Source organism: Apteryx mantelli, chromosome 9 (assembly GCF_036417845.1).
Source record: "Apteryx mantelli isolate bAptMan1 chromosome 9, bAptMan1.hap1, whole genome shotgun sequence".
Classification (NCBI taxonomy): domain Eukaryota; kingdom Metazoa; phylum Chordata; class Aves; order Apterygiformes; family Apterygidae; genus Apteryx; species Apteryx mantelli.
Genome location: NC_089986.1, coordinates 19,989,758 through 20,008,318, shown reverse-complemented (window position 1 = coordinate 20,008,318; position 18,561 = coordinate 19,989,758). Strand labels below are relative to the sequence as shown.

The 18,561-nt window shown below is 40.4% G+C and overlaps 1 protein-coding gene across 1 annotated transcript in view; it reads right to left on the bottom strand.

The window, feature by feature from the left end:
* Window positions 1-4,087: 4,087 nt before the first annotated feature.
* Window positions 4,088-18,561, bottom strand: part of SPHKAP (SPHK1 interactor, AKAP domain containing) — an 80,964-nt gene continuing 66,490 nt past the window's right edge. The window contains exons 8-12 of the mRNA XM_067301894.1: window positions 13,310-13,489; window positions 11,336-11,422; window positions 9,186-9,238; window positions 8,899-9,083; window positions 4,088-6,310 (exon numbers count right to left, since the gene is read on the bottom strand). Of these exons, the coding sequence (XP_067157995.1) occupies window positions 6,167-6,310; window positions 8,899-9,083; window positions 9,186-9,238; window positions 11,336-11,422; window positions 13,310-13,489 (649 nt within the window). The 3' untranslated portion in view covers window positions 4,088-6,166. The remainder of the gene's footprint in view (window positions 6,311-8,898; window positions 9,084-9,185; window positions 9,239-11,335; window positions 11,423-13,309; window positions 13,490-18,561) is intronic.

Genomic DNA, 18,561 nt, shown 5'->3' with positions numbered 1-18,561 from the left:
ACTCTCACTCCCTCCCCTTTCACGCTTGCCCACCTCTTTCCATTAATTTCATTCCTTTCTATGCATTCCTCATTCTTCCATTTTTACCTGAGGTTAAAACCAAATTGTGTGGTGACACCAACTTTGAATCCTGGCCAAAAGATTATGGCTCACATGACAAAACAGCACAAACCAAAGATTTGGAGCCAAGGATCCATAAACTGAGCAGTGGCAGGGGAACTTATGCCACACAATGAAATCCCACCCAGGCTTATCTGTCTCCAGCAATTGCCAAGAGGCTTCACCTGGGCAGCGCTCTCCCCGCCTGCCAGCCCAGCACCTGGAACTGTGGCTGCTCTTTGCCGGGGGTAGCAAAGGAGCAGAGCCCGGCTGGTCAGTCCCGGCACTGGTGGAGGGATGGATGAAGAGGCAAGGAGCGCAGGGCTGAGTGAGCTGTGCAATGGGTGAGATAGTGACGGAGAGAGAGAAGGAAGTGGGTGGCAGAGAATACAGTTGAAGGTATTTGTATTGCGTATTTCTGAGTGGTTATATATTTCTCAAATTTAATATGAAGTTACTAATGCTGGTGCATTCTGACTCTGAGTGCTGGCTCACTTTGTCATGTGTACAGCAAGGAACAGAATTGCCTCTTGTCGCTTGAGAAATGTCCTGGTCACTCTAAGTAGAGCTGTCTTGTGGGAGAACTTGGCAGTGTGCTGCAGATCATTCAAGGTTAAACCTTTACCAATAGGTAAAGTGGTGGATGTTAGTATTACAGTAATGCTTGTAGTGTTTCCTTCTGTCTTGCATAAAGACTTCTGGCTCCACCAGAGCATCTTGGTAATCCTGATTTGAACGGGGCAGGAAGAGCCGTGTAGTTCTGTCTGTGTCATTTTAGAACTGCCCAGTGCCCCGAGATAAATTTGCACCTGTACGTAGAGATGAGAGAGAGAGATGATTTCTGTTTAGCAAAAATGGAGGAAAACTAGTATGATGAAATGTGCACAAATACTATTAAATAGTTAAAAACTGAAATTTGACCTTCCATGAAACCATCATAATGTAAAAAATTCTCTGGACTGCAAATAGGAGGTAGATTTTTGCCTAATCTTTCAGGTTGTGATCTTTTCTGTTGTCTTTTCCCTTGTGATTTTTCTCTTATGCTATGCTGGTGATTAAGTGAATCAAATGTGTAGTAGATTTGGCTTCCAGCTCTTCTCATCCTATTTTTATGACAAAATGGCAAGTGAGTTGAGGTCTCATAGACTAAACATTCGACTGAGAGTCAGGCTCTCTGGGTTCAATTTCTGGCTTTCCCTGGATTCCCTGAGTGAATACGAATAGAATGGCTTTTCAGTCTAAGGTATCCAGGTTTCTTGCTCAAATGTGCAATACTTGCATGTCAGGGTGATGCACAGCACTGCTGAAAAGCACGCTGACTTGGTGGCTTGTAAGAAATTAAATCATACTCTAGGTACCATCATGTAAATGCTTCGCTGCTAGGCTCCCTGCACCTTGGTTTACCCATTACAGTATCAAGCTGACTCCTTTCTCTAATTCCATTTCAGCCCTCAAGACCAAAATTGCATGCGTGTGCGCTGTAACTCTATTGTCTGGTGCCATTTTGGTCTTACCCAAACGTGGATTCTGTGCTCCTTGCGCTCTCCAGGTGACCACTGTAATCACTGGGCAGTTGGAGTGGGATGAGGCTCTTGACGTTATCCTGAGGTGCTGGCAGCTTGATCCACTGTGACTTTATTGAAAGGCATTACCTTAGGAGACTTCTGAAGTGTGCCTTGGTAGGGACTGTCACTGGGGAAATCAGATTTGCTTTATTGTGTCCCTTAGTCCACTAAATCCTTCCATTATATACCGCTGCAAATATACAAGTCTGTTTTTCTGGGAAAGAAGCCCTCAACTTATTTGTGCCACATAATTTTCCTAGGATGGAACATATGTTTTACAAGACAAGGGCAAGGTTTTCTGTGAAAGTGTGTGACATGTACTTGGACTCTTGACATAAGCTTTTTGTATCTCTTGAAATTCGAATTCTTTCCTGAATATGTGAGGATAATAATACTCATGCCCACCCATGTTTTAAAAGTGGCATTTAGTGAAAACCTCCTTTCCAGTTGCATGTGATCACTTGTGCTTCCTGGGGATGTAGTGAAAGGATATGAAATATATCCTGCATGGTTGTATTTTCCAGTTGGCTGCACTTTACTGTCTCATTTTCAGCAGAAGTTGGGAGAAGGGCACGGTACTGCACAGCTAAACCTGTTTTTGCTACAAATCTTTTTAATTCGTTTGCTAGTCCAGCTGCCTACTTTAACTGTCCGTCCTGCTAAATGCTTTACAGCTACAAGCTATTTTCTGAGGGCCGATTCCTAGTGATGACAATGGCTTTAGAGTGGGCTTGAAAAATTAAAGCTAGTGGTATTAGGAGTTTGCTCATAGTTACCAAAGGTAAGGAATGGGTCTGGCTTGAATTAAATTTCTTAAATTGGCTCGTGCAGAAGTTCTTTCCCTCTCTGCTGGAGATTTTATTTATGACGTAGCTCACGTGGGCTGTTCGTTTCAGTGCTGGTGGTTTTTCTGAAGTTCAGACCGGCGGAGGCAGGACCGTGGTGCCATTCCTCTGCCGGCTGTCGTGTGGCCCTGCGTGAAATCAGACAGGGGAAACAGTAAAATCAGCCTCTCCAGAAAAGTTACCTGCTGAATTTAATAGGATAACTGTAAACAGGTGACAATTTTTATCATGAACCACTATAAAATGATTAATTTATTGATGGTGTTATGAGAATCTTTAATGTTAGCATGAAAGAAGATTATAGTTTTTCAGATTATAGTTTAATGGAAAATTATAGTTTTTCAGTTTCTAATGATCCCAACATTAAAAGCATCCCGAACAAAACCAAACTAAAAAAATAAGTTTTTAAATACTTATTTTTCAATAATACTCTGCTACCACAGAGTTATTCTCTTATGTTTGAGCTCATGTATCTGCAGGCCAGAATGTGCTCTTCATTGGGGCGGGCAGCAGTGCTGACAGGGGGGAGGCACCTTCCTCTGACCTCCGTGTACGGAGCGGGATGGTGGGGGCGGCAGCGCTGGGGTGCTCCAGCGTGGCCCCACTCCCTTTCCGGCAGCAGCTATAAGCAGATGCTGGGGCAGATGTGACTGCTGCTCCCATGGGCAGCCTCTGGTTGCCAGGGGATCTCCTGAGCCTCACGGGGTTTGTCTGTTTAGTAAACCATGGTGCATCTTTTTCAAGTGCTTGTCCAGCCTCCACTTGAACCTAAAAGTTTTGCATCCGCTTATTTGATAAAATGCCACCTCTTCTTGTTTGTCTTGAATCTGGCTCCTCCAACTTGCTTTTCACGGGTCCTAGTTCTTGTACTGGCCAGGGCAGTGAGCAGCCACCCGCTCCACGCTACTCATGATTTTAAAGACCTCTATCACGCTCATGTTTAAGCAGAAAGGCTGAACTGCACATACCTTACTCTCTGCGATGTTATCTGAATTTGCATGTAGTAGGAAGTTTTAATTTCTGTGTATTTAAAATTGACTATAATTTTTTCAGCATTTTTGGTGGTGGACTCTTCCTGTTCTGATGTACTCAGCTAACCTAAGTGGTAATTTCCTGTTCTGTCTAGCAATAGAAAAACCTTTACACCCAGGTAGTCGGGCAGTAAATATCTGTGCAATATCTGTGGCCACCCCCCCCCCCCCACACACCTTTTGCAGGTAGTGAAAGAAGGCTAGAGTAAGTGCTGGTAGGGGTTTGGTGCACTGGAGTTACTCTGGGGCTAACTCTGAGGGGCCACGAACACCCAATTCCTCTTAACTTCTGCAGTTCCACCATGAAATAATGACTGGCCTCACGTCGCTTGGCTGAGCCGTGGAGCCTGAGCACAGCCCTGCCTTCGGAAGTGAGCTGAGCCCTGCGGCTCGCCCTGACCCGTTTCGGGCAGGGCCGCGGTCAGGGTTCTCTTTCAGAAGCAGTAGCTTTGACAAGTTACAGGGACAAAATCCACCTATTATTAAATTGGTCAAATAAAACATATCGCGTTCATGAACTTCTTTTAGAAAGACAAAGAGGACACACTTTAGAACATAAATTTATTTTTGAATAAATTGCAACATTAAGAACTACTGTACAGAGGAACGGCATCACACTGTTACAACTCAGTCATGATATTTGTGCTTTGTAGGATAAGTAAACATTTATTCTATCACAGCAAAAATTTGTATACTGACAGCTAACTAGATTTGGTTTAAAAATAAATACACTTTCCCATTTACTAACTCAAACAGAGCACTTTCAGTCTATAATACTTAGTGCTTTTTACTAAGTTTCAGCCTCAGAAATGCTGAGCACTCAGAGTTACCGCACGGGTTAGTGGGAGTTCAGCAGTTCTTAGGAACAGGCCCAGGGACTGCATGGTTAAATTTAGTGTGTGCAAGAAGTTGACCTTTATCTTGACAGTAAAGTGACCTTCGCTGTTTTGTATATACTGCAGAGCAGATGTAGAATTAGCTGTATTATTTCATCTCCTGTGTTAGATTTTTGATTCACTGATGATTTGCATTTCTTAACAAATGAGTGTGAGGGAATCGTGCAAGTTTAGGAATGGGTTTAATGATAAAATTGAGACTATGGCTCTTTTTCATAAATTATTTAAAACTACTTCAAAATCTCCAAAAATATTTAGTGCAAAAGGATAGTTTTTTTCAAGAAATATTACAGAAGCATATACTGTTATAAGGAAAATAAAACATCTCTTAAATATTTTATTGGGAAAGGCAGGCAGATTTTCTATTACATGGGTGTGTAAAGACAAAAGATAAATATATTTTCAAAGAAATCGCGGAAGAGTTTTGATGTGATAAGTTATATTTATCATTAAATTCAAAACCAATCTCTTTGGCAGAGTCAAAAGAATGTATCATTAAGTGCATGAAACATCATCTCAACAAGAAGATACCATAGTTATATTTTATCAAACAGTTATATAAATGTTACAGTAATGTGAACTATCATATATAACCCAAACATTTATATCCAAAATGAACAATTATGTGTGCTGAAAGATGTTAACAATCATTTTGTTTTCTTGTAAGTTATAAAAACTAACATGGCTAAAGTTTTTATTTATGCCAACGTAATTCTCTTTTGGATGTTTATTCTTCCTCTCTTATTAACAATTTATTTGATTAAACTGAAATTAAAATAGTATTTATTTTTCCAGTGCTTTTAACCAGCACATAGTGCTTTACATAGAAGCACTTTAAATAACAAATTTACTGTCATTACTCCCCCTTACCAGATAGGGACACTGAGGCACAGAGGTGAACTGACTTGCCCAGGATCACGTGGCAGGTCTGTGGGGGAACAGGGATCCGAACCCAGCTGTCCCGATCCCCAGAGCTGTGCTCTGGGGTCTACCAGTTGTAGCTATCCTAAATTGCACTGCCTCCAAGCGAAAAGAAATTCATATTTCTGAAGGATAGTACTTGAGAGTCTAGATTTTAGTTTCTTGAGAAAAAGAAAGGAATGGGGAACAGCTATGGAAGAGAATCACATGGAAAAAAAACTGAAACATGTTTTCACATTTTATATCACATTTTATTGTGTTGTCTAACTGCAAACACCTTAAAGAGTTCAAAACTTTTTACCCCTTAGAAGGTGGGGCTGTGGGGATCAAAAAAAATTATGTATTTTTGTATTACTGATCTAGGGACCTAAGTCTTCCTAGGCATCCTGGAACACACTCATGTTCTAATAGTTAGACTGTGCAAAGACTGGTTTTTTAAAACTGCATTTTAGCACACTATTAAATTTCAGCTGGTTGATTTTATCCAATTGATGAAAATGGAACATATTAGATATTAAATTAAGCCTTTACTGTATAGTCCATTAATTCAAAAGGCTAAAATTCATCCCCTCCTAGTACAGTACATCCTGTAGCACAGTATGTCAAGAGTCCCTCATGATACAAAAAGATATGATGCACCTCGATTTCACTTTGCTCGGTGTATAGTTGTGGAACAGATGTGTGCTGTTTCTGTAGAGTTTGTATATCTTTGCTCATTTTATTCAGTGATATTTGGAAATCAGAGCATTACACAAACCACTGCTTATTTAAACTGGATTAAAACAAAAATGCTGAACAGGTGAACTTTCTTAACCCAATTCAAGAAGCCAATCAAACAGGCTTGGTGTCATCTCTCTGCCTTCCTCACTGAGCTTGCAGTACTGCACCACAGCATGAAAGATATCCCCCACTTTCCAGGACTTCCGTTGAACTAATTGCACAACATCTAAAAACTAAATAAAGAAAACAACACACTTAGGATTTGGTCAATGTTCTGTGTAGTTTTTGTTAAATGAATACATGCAAACTGCTCTAAGACCATCCTTTGTAAGTGCACTATGTATCATCATGCACATCGCAACAGAGCAACATAAGGATTTCCATAGGCTCTCACAAGACTAGTCTAATCTCATGATGTTTTCTAAATCAGCTGCTCTCACCAATTATTTCTTATTTATTGCAATGAAATGGAGAACAATTAAAGTGAGCCTGATAAAGGATTACAAATTTCCTCGTTATCTACAGCTCACTGTCAAAATAACAGAAGTGTGACTATTCATTTTAAAGAAAAGCATTCTTCTTCATTACTTTTAGTTATGTTTCTGTTATATTAAGTTCCTGTATTTCCACATACACATCTCAAAGAATTTTAAATATTCTTACAATACTGGTAAGAGAGAATTCTGGGTAAACTTCTTGCACATGAAGATGTTTGCCACAATTTTGGCTGAATCACACAGAGGATCTATATTTGCTTTTTATTTTTATTTTTTTTACCTCCATGTAAACAAGGGGTTAAATACATGTTCTTAAGCAGCTGGCAAAAATCCTGAATTTTGTCCACTTTGTACTTAATAATGGGCTTCACAGTGTCATGCATCTGGTCCAATTTTTTTCTGAAGCTTAGCAATGAAAATCAAAGCTTTTCATTTCCTTGAATTTCACAATCAATATCTAATTAGCTTGCTCCTTCTACATTTCTAGTTTTAAACCATACAAGAAAATATTGTGTCTCTCTAGTTAGTGTAGCTGTTTGCTATTTACATACTGAAGCCTAAACTTTTAATATGTATTTTAATGATATTTAATAGGCACGCGATTTCCAAGAGCACTGTTGTAGGCAGGATGTGCTTCATTATTCTCTAGTGTATTTTTGCAATTGAATTAACTGTTTGCCAAAGCACATGGGTAAAGCTGACAGCTGTTTCTTTAATTAGATGCAATTTGGACTGTTGCTGCTGAATGCATTTTAAATTATGTTTATGATTCCCAAATGCATGTACTCAAGAAAAATCAAACAATATCTCTGCTGCTCAAAATGATCTTCCCATAGACATTATTTTAAAAGACCAAAATACTGATTTGTAATACTTTTTTCATTAATCTATTTGAATACCATGACACTTTTTGAAAGCCTTAAGGCCTAAGTCATTCCTGCTGACTGTGGAAAAGGGGCAGCTTTGGTCATCCCTGAAATGTTGCAGGTGGCATTTGATGGTGTCTACAATGGAGCAGGAACTAATCATGCTGGAATTGAAAGTGTCTGTTTTTCTTGTGGCCATTTTGAACTTGAGTGCGGCTCTTGGTGCTCTGGCTTGGACTAATACTTCAAAAGGTTTCTCTGTTCTGCTAGTCTGTCTCTCTCTCTGGAAATAGATGCTGCTTTCAGAGTGGTGACTGGCAGAGGGCAAGCGACGTCTGCCTGGGATCAAGAGGGCACTGGAACACATGCTCAGCATTTTTTATTGCTGTGGGAGTGGTGCCTCATAATTTCCGTGGCATGATGCAAAATATTTCAGTCAACAATTCTCATTTTCCAAGTAAGAGATGTCTGATTGCAAATATGGCTCCACTAGAAACACTGGCTGGTCACTGCTTGTGCCAAAACTGTCTCTTAGGGTAACAACAGTATAAGGATATGCCTACATGCATGGGTCCACCCTGCCTGTCCTATGAACTTTCAACCAGCTCTGGTGCAGAAGCCTTCTAGTCTTGTTATGTGTCACCCTGAGCCTGAGTCAACATGTTCTCTTTATTCTGCAGTTAGTGTCTACTGTACCGAGTGGTGTGCCCACTTCTTGTTGAGCAGCAAGCTCTTTCTGCCAGCATAAAGCGACTATAAAGCCAGTGCATTTGGCCAGGGTAGGTTTCACTTAAATACAGGAGGAACTGTGAGGCCCCTGCTGTGCCCTACTGTATCCCCAGCTGTAGCAATTTATGAACAGCCAGGTAGAAGTTCAGAGCTGCCTGAGGCAGATTCTCCATAAGGACTAAGGAATCTCAAAGCTAGTGTAAAGCCCATATGAAATCTTAAGTACAACCTCTGTCTCATGTCATAGTCTGTTCTTATTGTCATTGATGGGCCCTCCGTAGTAGAGCATTGTATGTGTGATGTCTACGCTGAAGTGACTTTTTCTAAGCTACATGTTTAAACTCCATGTAAGCTGTCTGTAACCATTCAAGTGCACCTATATAAAGGACCTATTCTGTTAATTCTGTCTTTGGCATTGCTAGGTGATCTGAAAAAGGGAACTCTGATTCATCAAAGCATGTAAGAGTGATTTTGGAGAAGGTCTCATTTTAAGTGGTGATACCTTTTTTTCAGCTATATTATTAAAAATCTTCTTTCATGTGCCTTAAATTCTGAGGTATTTAATCCTCTCCTCCCCCTCTCTAATTAACAGTTGCATTGCCATCTCCCTGTAATGCAGATCTTTTGTTGTTTTTGCATCTGTTTTTAAAACTCAGTAACTTCAATACAATCACAACTGCTACTATGATTTAAGTGATTTAATAGTGTGTGCAATCCTGTAGATACTACCTTTTCAATTCTGTTTTCCTGAGATTTCTTAAAATAGATGGTTGGAATTCCAAGCTCAGAAGCAGCTATCCACTGAAGAGTGGCTCGCAGCTCTGCGTCAGGGCGTTCCGGTTCCAGATCAAAGTTGATCACCAGTAGGTCCTTCTGACAATTGGCTGTTCCCACTGAGAGCCCAGAAGTACTTTCTGGAAAAAAAAAAGGAAAAAAAAACAGTTACTGTGTAGTTACTGTGTAACTACTTGTTTTAGCTTCAAATTCTAATCTATAATTGATATAGTTCAACTTACCCTCTATATTTTCTGTCTGTTCTTTAAGGAAAACCTTTTCTTCTACTAATTCACTTAGAAACAAACAACAACAAAGCTTATTAGTGATACTTAGGAACAGTCTACAACATTGCTTCGTGATGGATAAACTTCTCCCCCAGTGTAAGACTTTTCTCCTAGAAAACTGCAAGAAAAAATTTACATAGGATGAAACAGTAAAATACTGAATATACTACAATAATTTCATCTGTAAATCAGGAAAAGCCTTGGGAATTGTACAGTGTTACTCCCACAATAGGATGAACTGCTTGTACTATATGCACTGTGTATTACACTTCATTCGGATCTGTGTATCTTTACAGTTTATAGAATGAGAAAGCAAAGGACATTACATGACTTGCTGTGTGCTATCATAACCAAGGGGGAAGTACTGAATTTCCAAGGTGTGCATTTTGCAATTTTATAGTCCCTGGCTTCATCTTTTTCAGTCTTGCTTTCTAATTTTCTCTCTCATAGTTGAACACAATCATAACTAGCAATGACTTCAACTACTGCTGGTTTTAAATATATTAGCTGTTTGGATAAATAAATTCTGTTTACATGTTGCAAAAATTTCAGAAGATCTTCATTTCCTATGTACTACCATTCTTCTTGTTGAACTACAGGAAACAAACTCCAGATATGTAGTCACTGCTTTATCTTCCCTTTCTGAAGACTATATCCACACTCATGTACATGTAGCAGAAGACTGCAAATTTGGTGGTGATGACATAGCTATTTCATTCATTTCATTGCTCCTGGAGGGGATAAGCACTTACAATACACATTTGCAGACTGTCCCATTCTGTCCTCAATCAAGAGGAACAGTGCAAGTGTCATATTACGTTTCTAGCATGGGAGGACACCGCTCTTACCACCCTGTTTCACAGGATTTCAGAATCTCCCCCAAGGCTTCAAAGGATCGAGATTATATATACTTTTGTAGTGATTGCTGCCAGATGTGAGAGGAAAGAATAATATGGCAGCATGCAATGTATGGTTTGTCACGAGTTAGTATCAGAGGTGCTTAATAACATCCTTCACATCAGATTTTTTTTCCAGTTCTCTGAACAATACAAGTATTCTGTCCCTTGACTTTGATTTGTGGAAGTACAGGCTGCACTGAGTGGTGTTCTTGCCTTCCACACCATCTGTCCTTCCAGGATCTCCAGCCTATTGGCTGTCACCAGAGAATAGTGCACTGGCAGTGCACTAGGAATCAAAAGCTTAGCCCCTTTGTCTTCGGAAATGTAAGGAAGAGGGGTCGTCTTTAGGAATGTGTGTAGGAGCTAGCACTGCCTGCTGTGAAGACAGGAATGTTTTAACAAGGTTAGGGTCTTAATCAACAGCTGAAAGAGAACGCATGTAACTCTACAGAAATATGGATGCCTACATTGCTTACAAAAAAGAGCTTTTGAAAAGCAGGGTGGTTGGTTATAGTATAGTCTGGTAACAAGGTGTGAAGATTTTCTGCTGTCACTGACTTCACGAGGTTCTCATTTCTCTGCATGATGTACAGTACATACGTGTCTGCAGTGGCCATGCCCTGACTGCATCAGTTCGTTTACCATTTAGTAGCTGGCAGGTTATACCATGTTTCAGGGTACCAGAATCTTTAGGCAGGTACTTGCACGTCTCTTGATAGTTTTATTGCTATTGAGCATGCTTGGTAGAAGCATGCCCAGAAACAACAGATAAGGAGTGCCTTGGGCCAAATTATCCACCTTGAAAAGAATTTTATCACTTTTTTTTTCCTTTTAGCTTAAACTAATTGAACTTTCTTTGCTTGATCTCACTTGCTATTACAGTAATGTTTTGGTGATATTTGGAGTTATTTAGAGAAAAAAGCTCACAGAGTGGGAAATCGATAGCTCAGCAAACTGTCTTTTAGGCAAAGCAGTTGGTGGATCCATATTCTCTTGAGAGGTTCACCTGCGTGGGCTTTACCATAGTCTTTCACTCTGCAGTGCTGTCACTCTGCACAGAGACACCTGCATGTGGATTTATTTTTCTGAAAGTGATGGCAGGCTAAGCAGCAGGTGCAAAGCAGGGCTTGGCACATTTTAGATGGCATAAATGATTTGCAGTTAAAATTAGACTAAACATCAAATCTCACTTCAGTGACTACTTACTTAATCATAGGAGAAGGTGGCACGTTCTCCTGATAAATTTCCAGGTCCATAATGCCAAGACTGCTAGTTGTACTGCTGTTGCCATTGCTGACAAAGAAAAAGTTTAAATATTAGTGCCAAGCTGCACCCAACATGTCTCCGTACATATTTTCTTATTTACGTACAAAGCAAAATGAGGGGGATGTCCCCAGTATGCAGAGTTCCACAGAATCAATTGTGCTCAACAAGTGGTTCCCAGGATAAAAGATACTAATCTGTGCAAAATCATTAGGCTTTTCTTAAAATAGTTCTAGATGGATCATGTATCAAGTGATGCTGTGAACTGAAAAAAAACAGTGGAATATCTTCTTGTGAATAGTTTATTCAGTGAACATTCGGCCTCCAACAGAGAAACAATCTGCATGAGTCCTTGGAAAGAAAGACTGTCAAGCATAGAGATGTCCTGGCAAAACCTGCAGAGATTCAGATACCTCTGAACGTGGTGAATTATAGCAAGGTATTTGACTGCCCATCGCATACTTACCTATTGGGTTACTCCATGCCCGTAACCAGGAGCAGGTTCAGCATATGAGATCATCCCCCCAAATACTGTCAGAGATCTGATGGAACCCACAGGTACAGGGATGGTCCCTTACATCTCTGCTACTCTGAAAGACTGAGATTTCAATTAAAAATTTTTTTAATGGTGACCCAGTGCTCATAGGGACCAGTAATATGCAGAAGTATTCTTTCTGGCTACTTCACAAGAATGAAGTGTTGCATCTGAGAATATTTGGAAAGGATAGTACTAGCTCACCTTGTAACATCACCGTAAACTAGACGGTGAATGTTTACGTGGATTTCATAATAGTCTGATAAACAGGTTGTGAATATACTAGCTACAAGTTGATTAGCACCAACAAATTTTGTGTGGTAATTAAATTGAGCCACTTAATTTTTACTAAAAAAGGCGATTAATAGTATTTTTCCTCACATCAGAGGCATTGACTAGACAGTTTTTCTTCATTCTGAGTCGGCGTCAGTATGCAATGCCTTCAGATGTGCTGTATCAATTTCTGTTTCAATGCAGAGCCAAAAGGCACAACACATGAGTGCTCTCAGACTGAGTTTGTTAAAGGCTGATACTACACATAATGGGATGACCAGTCACCCACATGGACAGACAAGTTTCTTTCACTATTTTTTTAAACTAGCCAATGGTACTCTCTGACATGCAGAGACTCTTTCCTTTCTCTGCTTCATTATCTTACTTTTTCCCTCCTTGTCTTCAGAATACCCAAGAGAATGACATAATTAATTGGCTACATTAAAAAAACTAATCTAAGGGCATATGAAGAAAAAATCCTGCTCAATGTGAAGTTGGGAAAGGGCTAAGGTCAAACTAGCATCACTTTATATAAGCTCTAGGACTAGATGACATCTTTAAACACATGGCCTGACTTGAGTAGGGACAAAAAGCAAAATACTGCAATGTGAGCAGTGGAATTTATGCCAGCTCAGGGAGAGCTCTGCCTCCCATATGCCAGCCTGCTCCCCTGTGCTAGTACGAGCAGAACAGGGCTCTGCCCCTGCTCTCATTGCACCTGTACTTGTGGGGAACAGCAGTCTTGCCAGTCTCAGCCCAGGAAATGCCAAAATAAGCGTTATGCAAATGGTAACAAATAAAGCAAATTAAAGATCACAGCAATTAACTTGTCTGATGCCCTTTCGCTGAAGGGCTGTGAGGCACTTGCTTGATGTGCAGTAGTTTTTTCTTTGAATTTAGATGCTCACCAATGCAAAGACCTGGCTGAGAACCAGAACACGGGTCACTAGTTTTAAAAATGAAGAGATGAACAGCGTAGCTGAGCTTTCTTTGCAGCGTTCTGAATATACCTTGAGCTGCTGCCTTGCATTCCCAATGCGTGGTAATCAAATCTTTGGCTTGACTGATTAGACCCTATCGTATATTGACCACAGACAGAACGCGGGTACCTCAGGGATCTCTCGCTGAGTTGCAGGTAGCTACTTGTGTCGTCAGGATTGTCCTCGTCGTTAGCTAGCTGGGACCAGCTGCCGGTGCTTTCTTCGCTGCTGCTGAGATGGTTTGGAAATTCTTCGGCTGTTTTTGTCTCTGCTATGATTTCAGCATCTGGTCGGCTCTGAGTGCTGGTGCTGGTAGGGTGATAAGGAAGGCACATTGATAGTGTAAATAGAAAATACAGACAAATAACTAGTACCACCAATCTTCAGGAAATGCTGCTCATTAAAGTCAACCAAGTTGCAAAATTATACAGTTGCGAGAGATTGGATAAGCTTATAATTCATACACAAACTTCAGTTGAACATATGGTCTGGGATTCCCTTTAAAAACAGTCTTCTTATGGCTGCTATTAATAAACACAAAACAAAATTAGCCTTCTACTGAAATATGCATAGAAAATGTTTAACTTGTACAAGCAGATTTTACCTGTGCAAAAGGAACTGCTCACTGCATAGGCCTATTCCTTAAAGAAGTTTAGTCGCTCGGTGGTTGAAATGGCTGGTGTACGCCAGAGCCGACTAACAGCACTTCTTGGAACTGTTCAATGGCAGTCGGTTCCCGTCCTTCCGCTGGGCAGCTTCCTTGCCAAAGCTTCCCCCTCATGTCTGAGGACCTTTTATTTCTATTTGACCACTCATTATATTAGGTACGTTATTGATGTAATCATTAATTAGGTGCATTATAATATATTGAATACTTGCATGTACATGAACATTTTCTCCATTTTCTAAATAGGGGAGCTAATAAAGGATAAAGTCTAAAACATACATTACTCCTTGCCTGGCTCTTCTAATGCCAGCAATAGTCCTTAGCACTTGAGTGATGCAGCATTTTGTACTTTCAGAGTTCTGTACGCTCTTTTTTATCAGTATTTTCAGATTTCTTTTTTTCCAATTTGTGGTCTGTAGCAGTAGTGTTGAATTTCAAAAAGTACAATTTAAAAATGTATTAAGCAGTAGAAATGCAAAATATATATTTAAGCAAGTAATTTCTATAATGGAATATGGGAGCAGAAGAAGACAATATTAACATATTTAGAAGTGAAATCATAGCAAATAGATGGATCTTATTTCATCTCATATGAGATCTGCAGGATCTCTGAATGGAGAATGAGTGTGATAATTCCAGTGTGATAATTATTTTCATCTCCCTAACTCAAAGTGACATGAAGAATACCAACTTTTTGTGCAGAGCCTTCACTGGTAATGCTACTTTCCAAAGGTCTCTTTTATTTCTGTTTGTGTATGTTTCCTTGAATTGTTTAAAATGTATTTTGCTTCATTTAAATACAGCAGAAACACTCAGAAAACTTAATATATTTTAAACAAAATTTAGCTATTTTAAAACAATATAGGAAAAATTCTACAACATTAGGCCTTTATGGCAACACTGAACCTGTTTATAGGAAGTCAGCAAGTAAAACAAAAATAAATATTAATACCTTTCATCATGCAAGACTAGAAAGCATCTCACTGACTATTTAAATTAACACACTTAAACCATCCTCGCTCTCTTATTTGCACACAGCTGCGGAGTTTGAAAGCAAACGAGATAACAAAGTGAGGGTAAATTCTGCTGAAGTGCTGCAAACGGAGCCTTACCCCCCAGGGTAGTTGTGTAGTCTGCTGCAGGCCAGTGACATTTTACACTTTCTTTCCTAACAGGACTTTTAAAGGCACCCGCATTCATATACCCTTATGTGGGTCACTCTATCACATAAACAAGCTTCCAGCGCTTCTACTGCCTCATGAAGTTCAACAAAGGCAAGTGCAGGGTCCTGCACCTGGGGAGGAATAACCCCCGGCACCAGTACAGGTTGGGGGTCGACCTGCTGGAAAGCAGCTCTGCAGAGAAGGACCTGGGAGTGCTGGTGGACACCAAGTTAAGCATGAGGCAGCAATGTGCCCTTGTGGCCAAGAAGGCCAATGGTATCCTGGGGTGCATCAGGAAGAGTGCTGCCAGCAGGTCGAGGGAGGTGATTCTCCCCCTCTACTCAGCCCTGGTGAGGCCACATCTGGAGTGCTGCGTCCAGTTCTGGGCTCCCCAGTACAAGAGGGATGTGGCACTACTGGAGCAAGTCCAGCGAAGGGCCACAAAGATGATTAGGGGACTGGAGCATCTCTCTTATGAGGAAAGGCTGAGAGAGCTGGGCCTGTTTAGCCTAGAGAAGAGAAGGCTGAGAGGAGATCTTATCAACGTGTACAAGTATCTGAAGGGAGGGTGTCGAGAGGATGGAGCCAGACTCTTTTCAGTGGTGCCCAGTGACAGGACGCGAAGCAACGGGCACAAACTGAAACACAGACGCTTCCATCTGAACATGAGGAAAAACTTTTTCACTGTGAGGGTGACAGAGCACCGGAACAGGTTGCCCAGAGAGGTTGTGGAGTCTCCTTCTCTGGAGATATTCAAAACCCGCCTGGACACGATCCTGTGCAATGTGCTCTAGGTGACCCTGCTTGAGCAGGGGGCTTGGACTAGATGATCTCCAGAGGTCCCTTCCAACCTCAGCGATTCTGTGATTCTGTGATACTCTGTTAGTGCTGTGGATCCAAAAGAAGTCTGGAAGTAAAATCAGGAAAGTATTGTGGGTTGCAAATCATTAATGAGTTTTAGCCTTCTGTGCTTCTTGGTAGCTTTCTTGAAAAGGAAAGGTGTGCTGCTTAGGTTGGGGATGGACAAAATGTTTTTTATTGGTAGGTGTGCATTAGGCAGTATGAACCCAAACTGAATTTGCAGCCCAGACTGCCTTTGGAGGCTATGTGGTTAGGAGAAAAAAAAGCTTTATAATTCTGCACACTTGACATATATATGTCTCTCCCTCTCCCTCTCTCTCTCTCTCTCAACTACATTTAGATATTTTATATTTTGTTATATTTATAATAAAAACTATGTTTACAATAACTTTTCAGAGCCCAACTGGACTTTGCAAGACTTACCAGGGGAATTCTGATATGCAGGCAGAAAAGAATATAATACAAATAAACCCCTCTTGGATGATAAGAAAAAGGTAATTACACCACTGCAGCAACCAAATAAGAGCTAAAGCAAAACTATAGTTGTGTTATATTTACTGCATGGTGTGCATTTGCAACTTTGTGATTAAAAAAACAATGTGTACTGGCAACGGGTGTCTGTCTGAAGGCTGTAGCTTCTCTAGACTTTTACCTACAGTTATGGCTGAGTAGCTCTGTCTTCAGTTAGAACAAGAGATCACCCCAGAAATTCCATTGCTCCCAAATAGTTAACTTGATTAAGAGAATACTGAAACTATTTCATTGTGGATATCTCCTTTTGCCATGCTCTAACTCTCAGGGCAGCTTCTGAGAAGTTGCTGCAGTAATGCTGGATGTAACAGAGAGAAAAGGTACTTATTTGCCTGAGGGCCTCTGACCTAGCAGGCACTTAACATCCTTCAGCTAACCAGACCCCCAATCCCTGACCTCTCGGGCACAAAGCTCATCATCCTAACATAAACCCACTCTGAAACCAGGTATGAGGGTAGCAATGTTATCAAGATGCTTTTTAATACAGGGCAGGTAGCACCTCATACTTAGTCCAAAACATATGAGATTTGGGGGGTTTTCTTTACTTTGCATTTTGGGTTTTGTTTGATTCATTATGCAATTACATATCACAACAGAAATACTTCCGCCTGGCAGTTCCCTACTTCAAACAGGCTGTTGGAACGTTTTCTGTGAATCTGTGACTGGCCTGGGTCTGATGCGCTGCCTACGTATAGGAAACAACTCTTTTTCCTCATTGAAGACCTTCTCCCCAGGCCTGCACAGCTTTCATTTTTTGATAATGAGTACATATCTGCCTGGTATTTTGCCTGGAGTGCCGCTTGCTTCTATCTACACTAACGAATAATTTCACGTGATAGAAACGGGTCAGCAGATCAAAGCAATTGGTGCTGATGCTTTTATATCTACATTATACATATTTGGGGGATTTTACTTCAGTCTAGGCTTGGTCCAAATGTCCATACCACACGTGGTTCAAACTGACATGAAAAAATAGTGGAAAGTTTGTCTTTCCATGGGGGATGAGAGCTCGCTTGGTGCATGCTCGGAGCGCGGCTTCTGGTTTCGATTCCTCCCAAAGGAATCTGCCTTGCACCCTGCACACTGAACCTAGGCAGGGAAATGGGGACAAGCTGATTTCGAACTGCACTGCATCGCCAAACCAAAACACTAATGTAGGTGTAGCCTCTGGGTGCTAATTCTCATCTACCAATACTATTACTTTAAAATTCCAAAAGCCATTTCAGGAACTCTGCATCGAAGGCAGAGGAAAAGCTGTTATTTAAAGGGTTCATAAGCTGTGCAGAAAATAAAGTTATCTTCAAACAGTCAAGTTTCTAAACAGGCAGATTTCTAAATGTATCTTATTAAAAGTAGGTTGTGTGTGAAGGAAGAGGAAGGTTAGTGGGGGATAGTCAGCATGAAATAATAGAGGCACTATGCTAATTATCCACCTAATTGCTACCATACACAGGGAAGTACATGCTTTCTCACTTCAAGCAGAGCATTGTCAAAAGCCAAAACACAGTACTGTATAGAATAAAATGAGCTACAAAATAGTTTCTAACAGGAGCACCTGCAATCTTGCCAGCACTCTGAGATAATGGGGTGCTGCGATGCTCCAAGTGATTGGCAGTTTAGATACCATTAAAGTAACAGATACGATTAAGACATACAGTTAAAAATAGGCAATGCCTTGAAGGAGATTACTGCTCTTAACATCCACAGCAATCCTCTACATTTGCAATCCACTGTAATACAGCAAGGCTTTCATTTTTCCTTAACCAAAATAAGCTGGAGCTTCTTCAACAAAAGAAGCAGCTACAGGGAGAGGGTGGTAGGCTATGGTATAAACTCTATGAAATGAAATTTTATTCTTTTCTCTGTCTAAATTCTACCAGAGCAGCCTTGAACCAAAGGAGGTGAAGGATGTTTTTAATAAAAATTCTTTAGTAGAAAAAAAATTTACTTCTTGTTCCAGACTGTAAACACAAAGTGGAACTTCAAGCTGTAAGAAGCCTGGTCTGCTTTCCAGGTGCATAAATACATGAATAAGCATATTAGAGAACTAAAGGTCAAATGGCAGGAAAGGAGAAGGAATAGCAGACTATTTTTTCTTTTATAATAAAACTGATTTTTTTTAATTGAGATATTAGCCAGTTGCATCCACCCATGCCTAT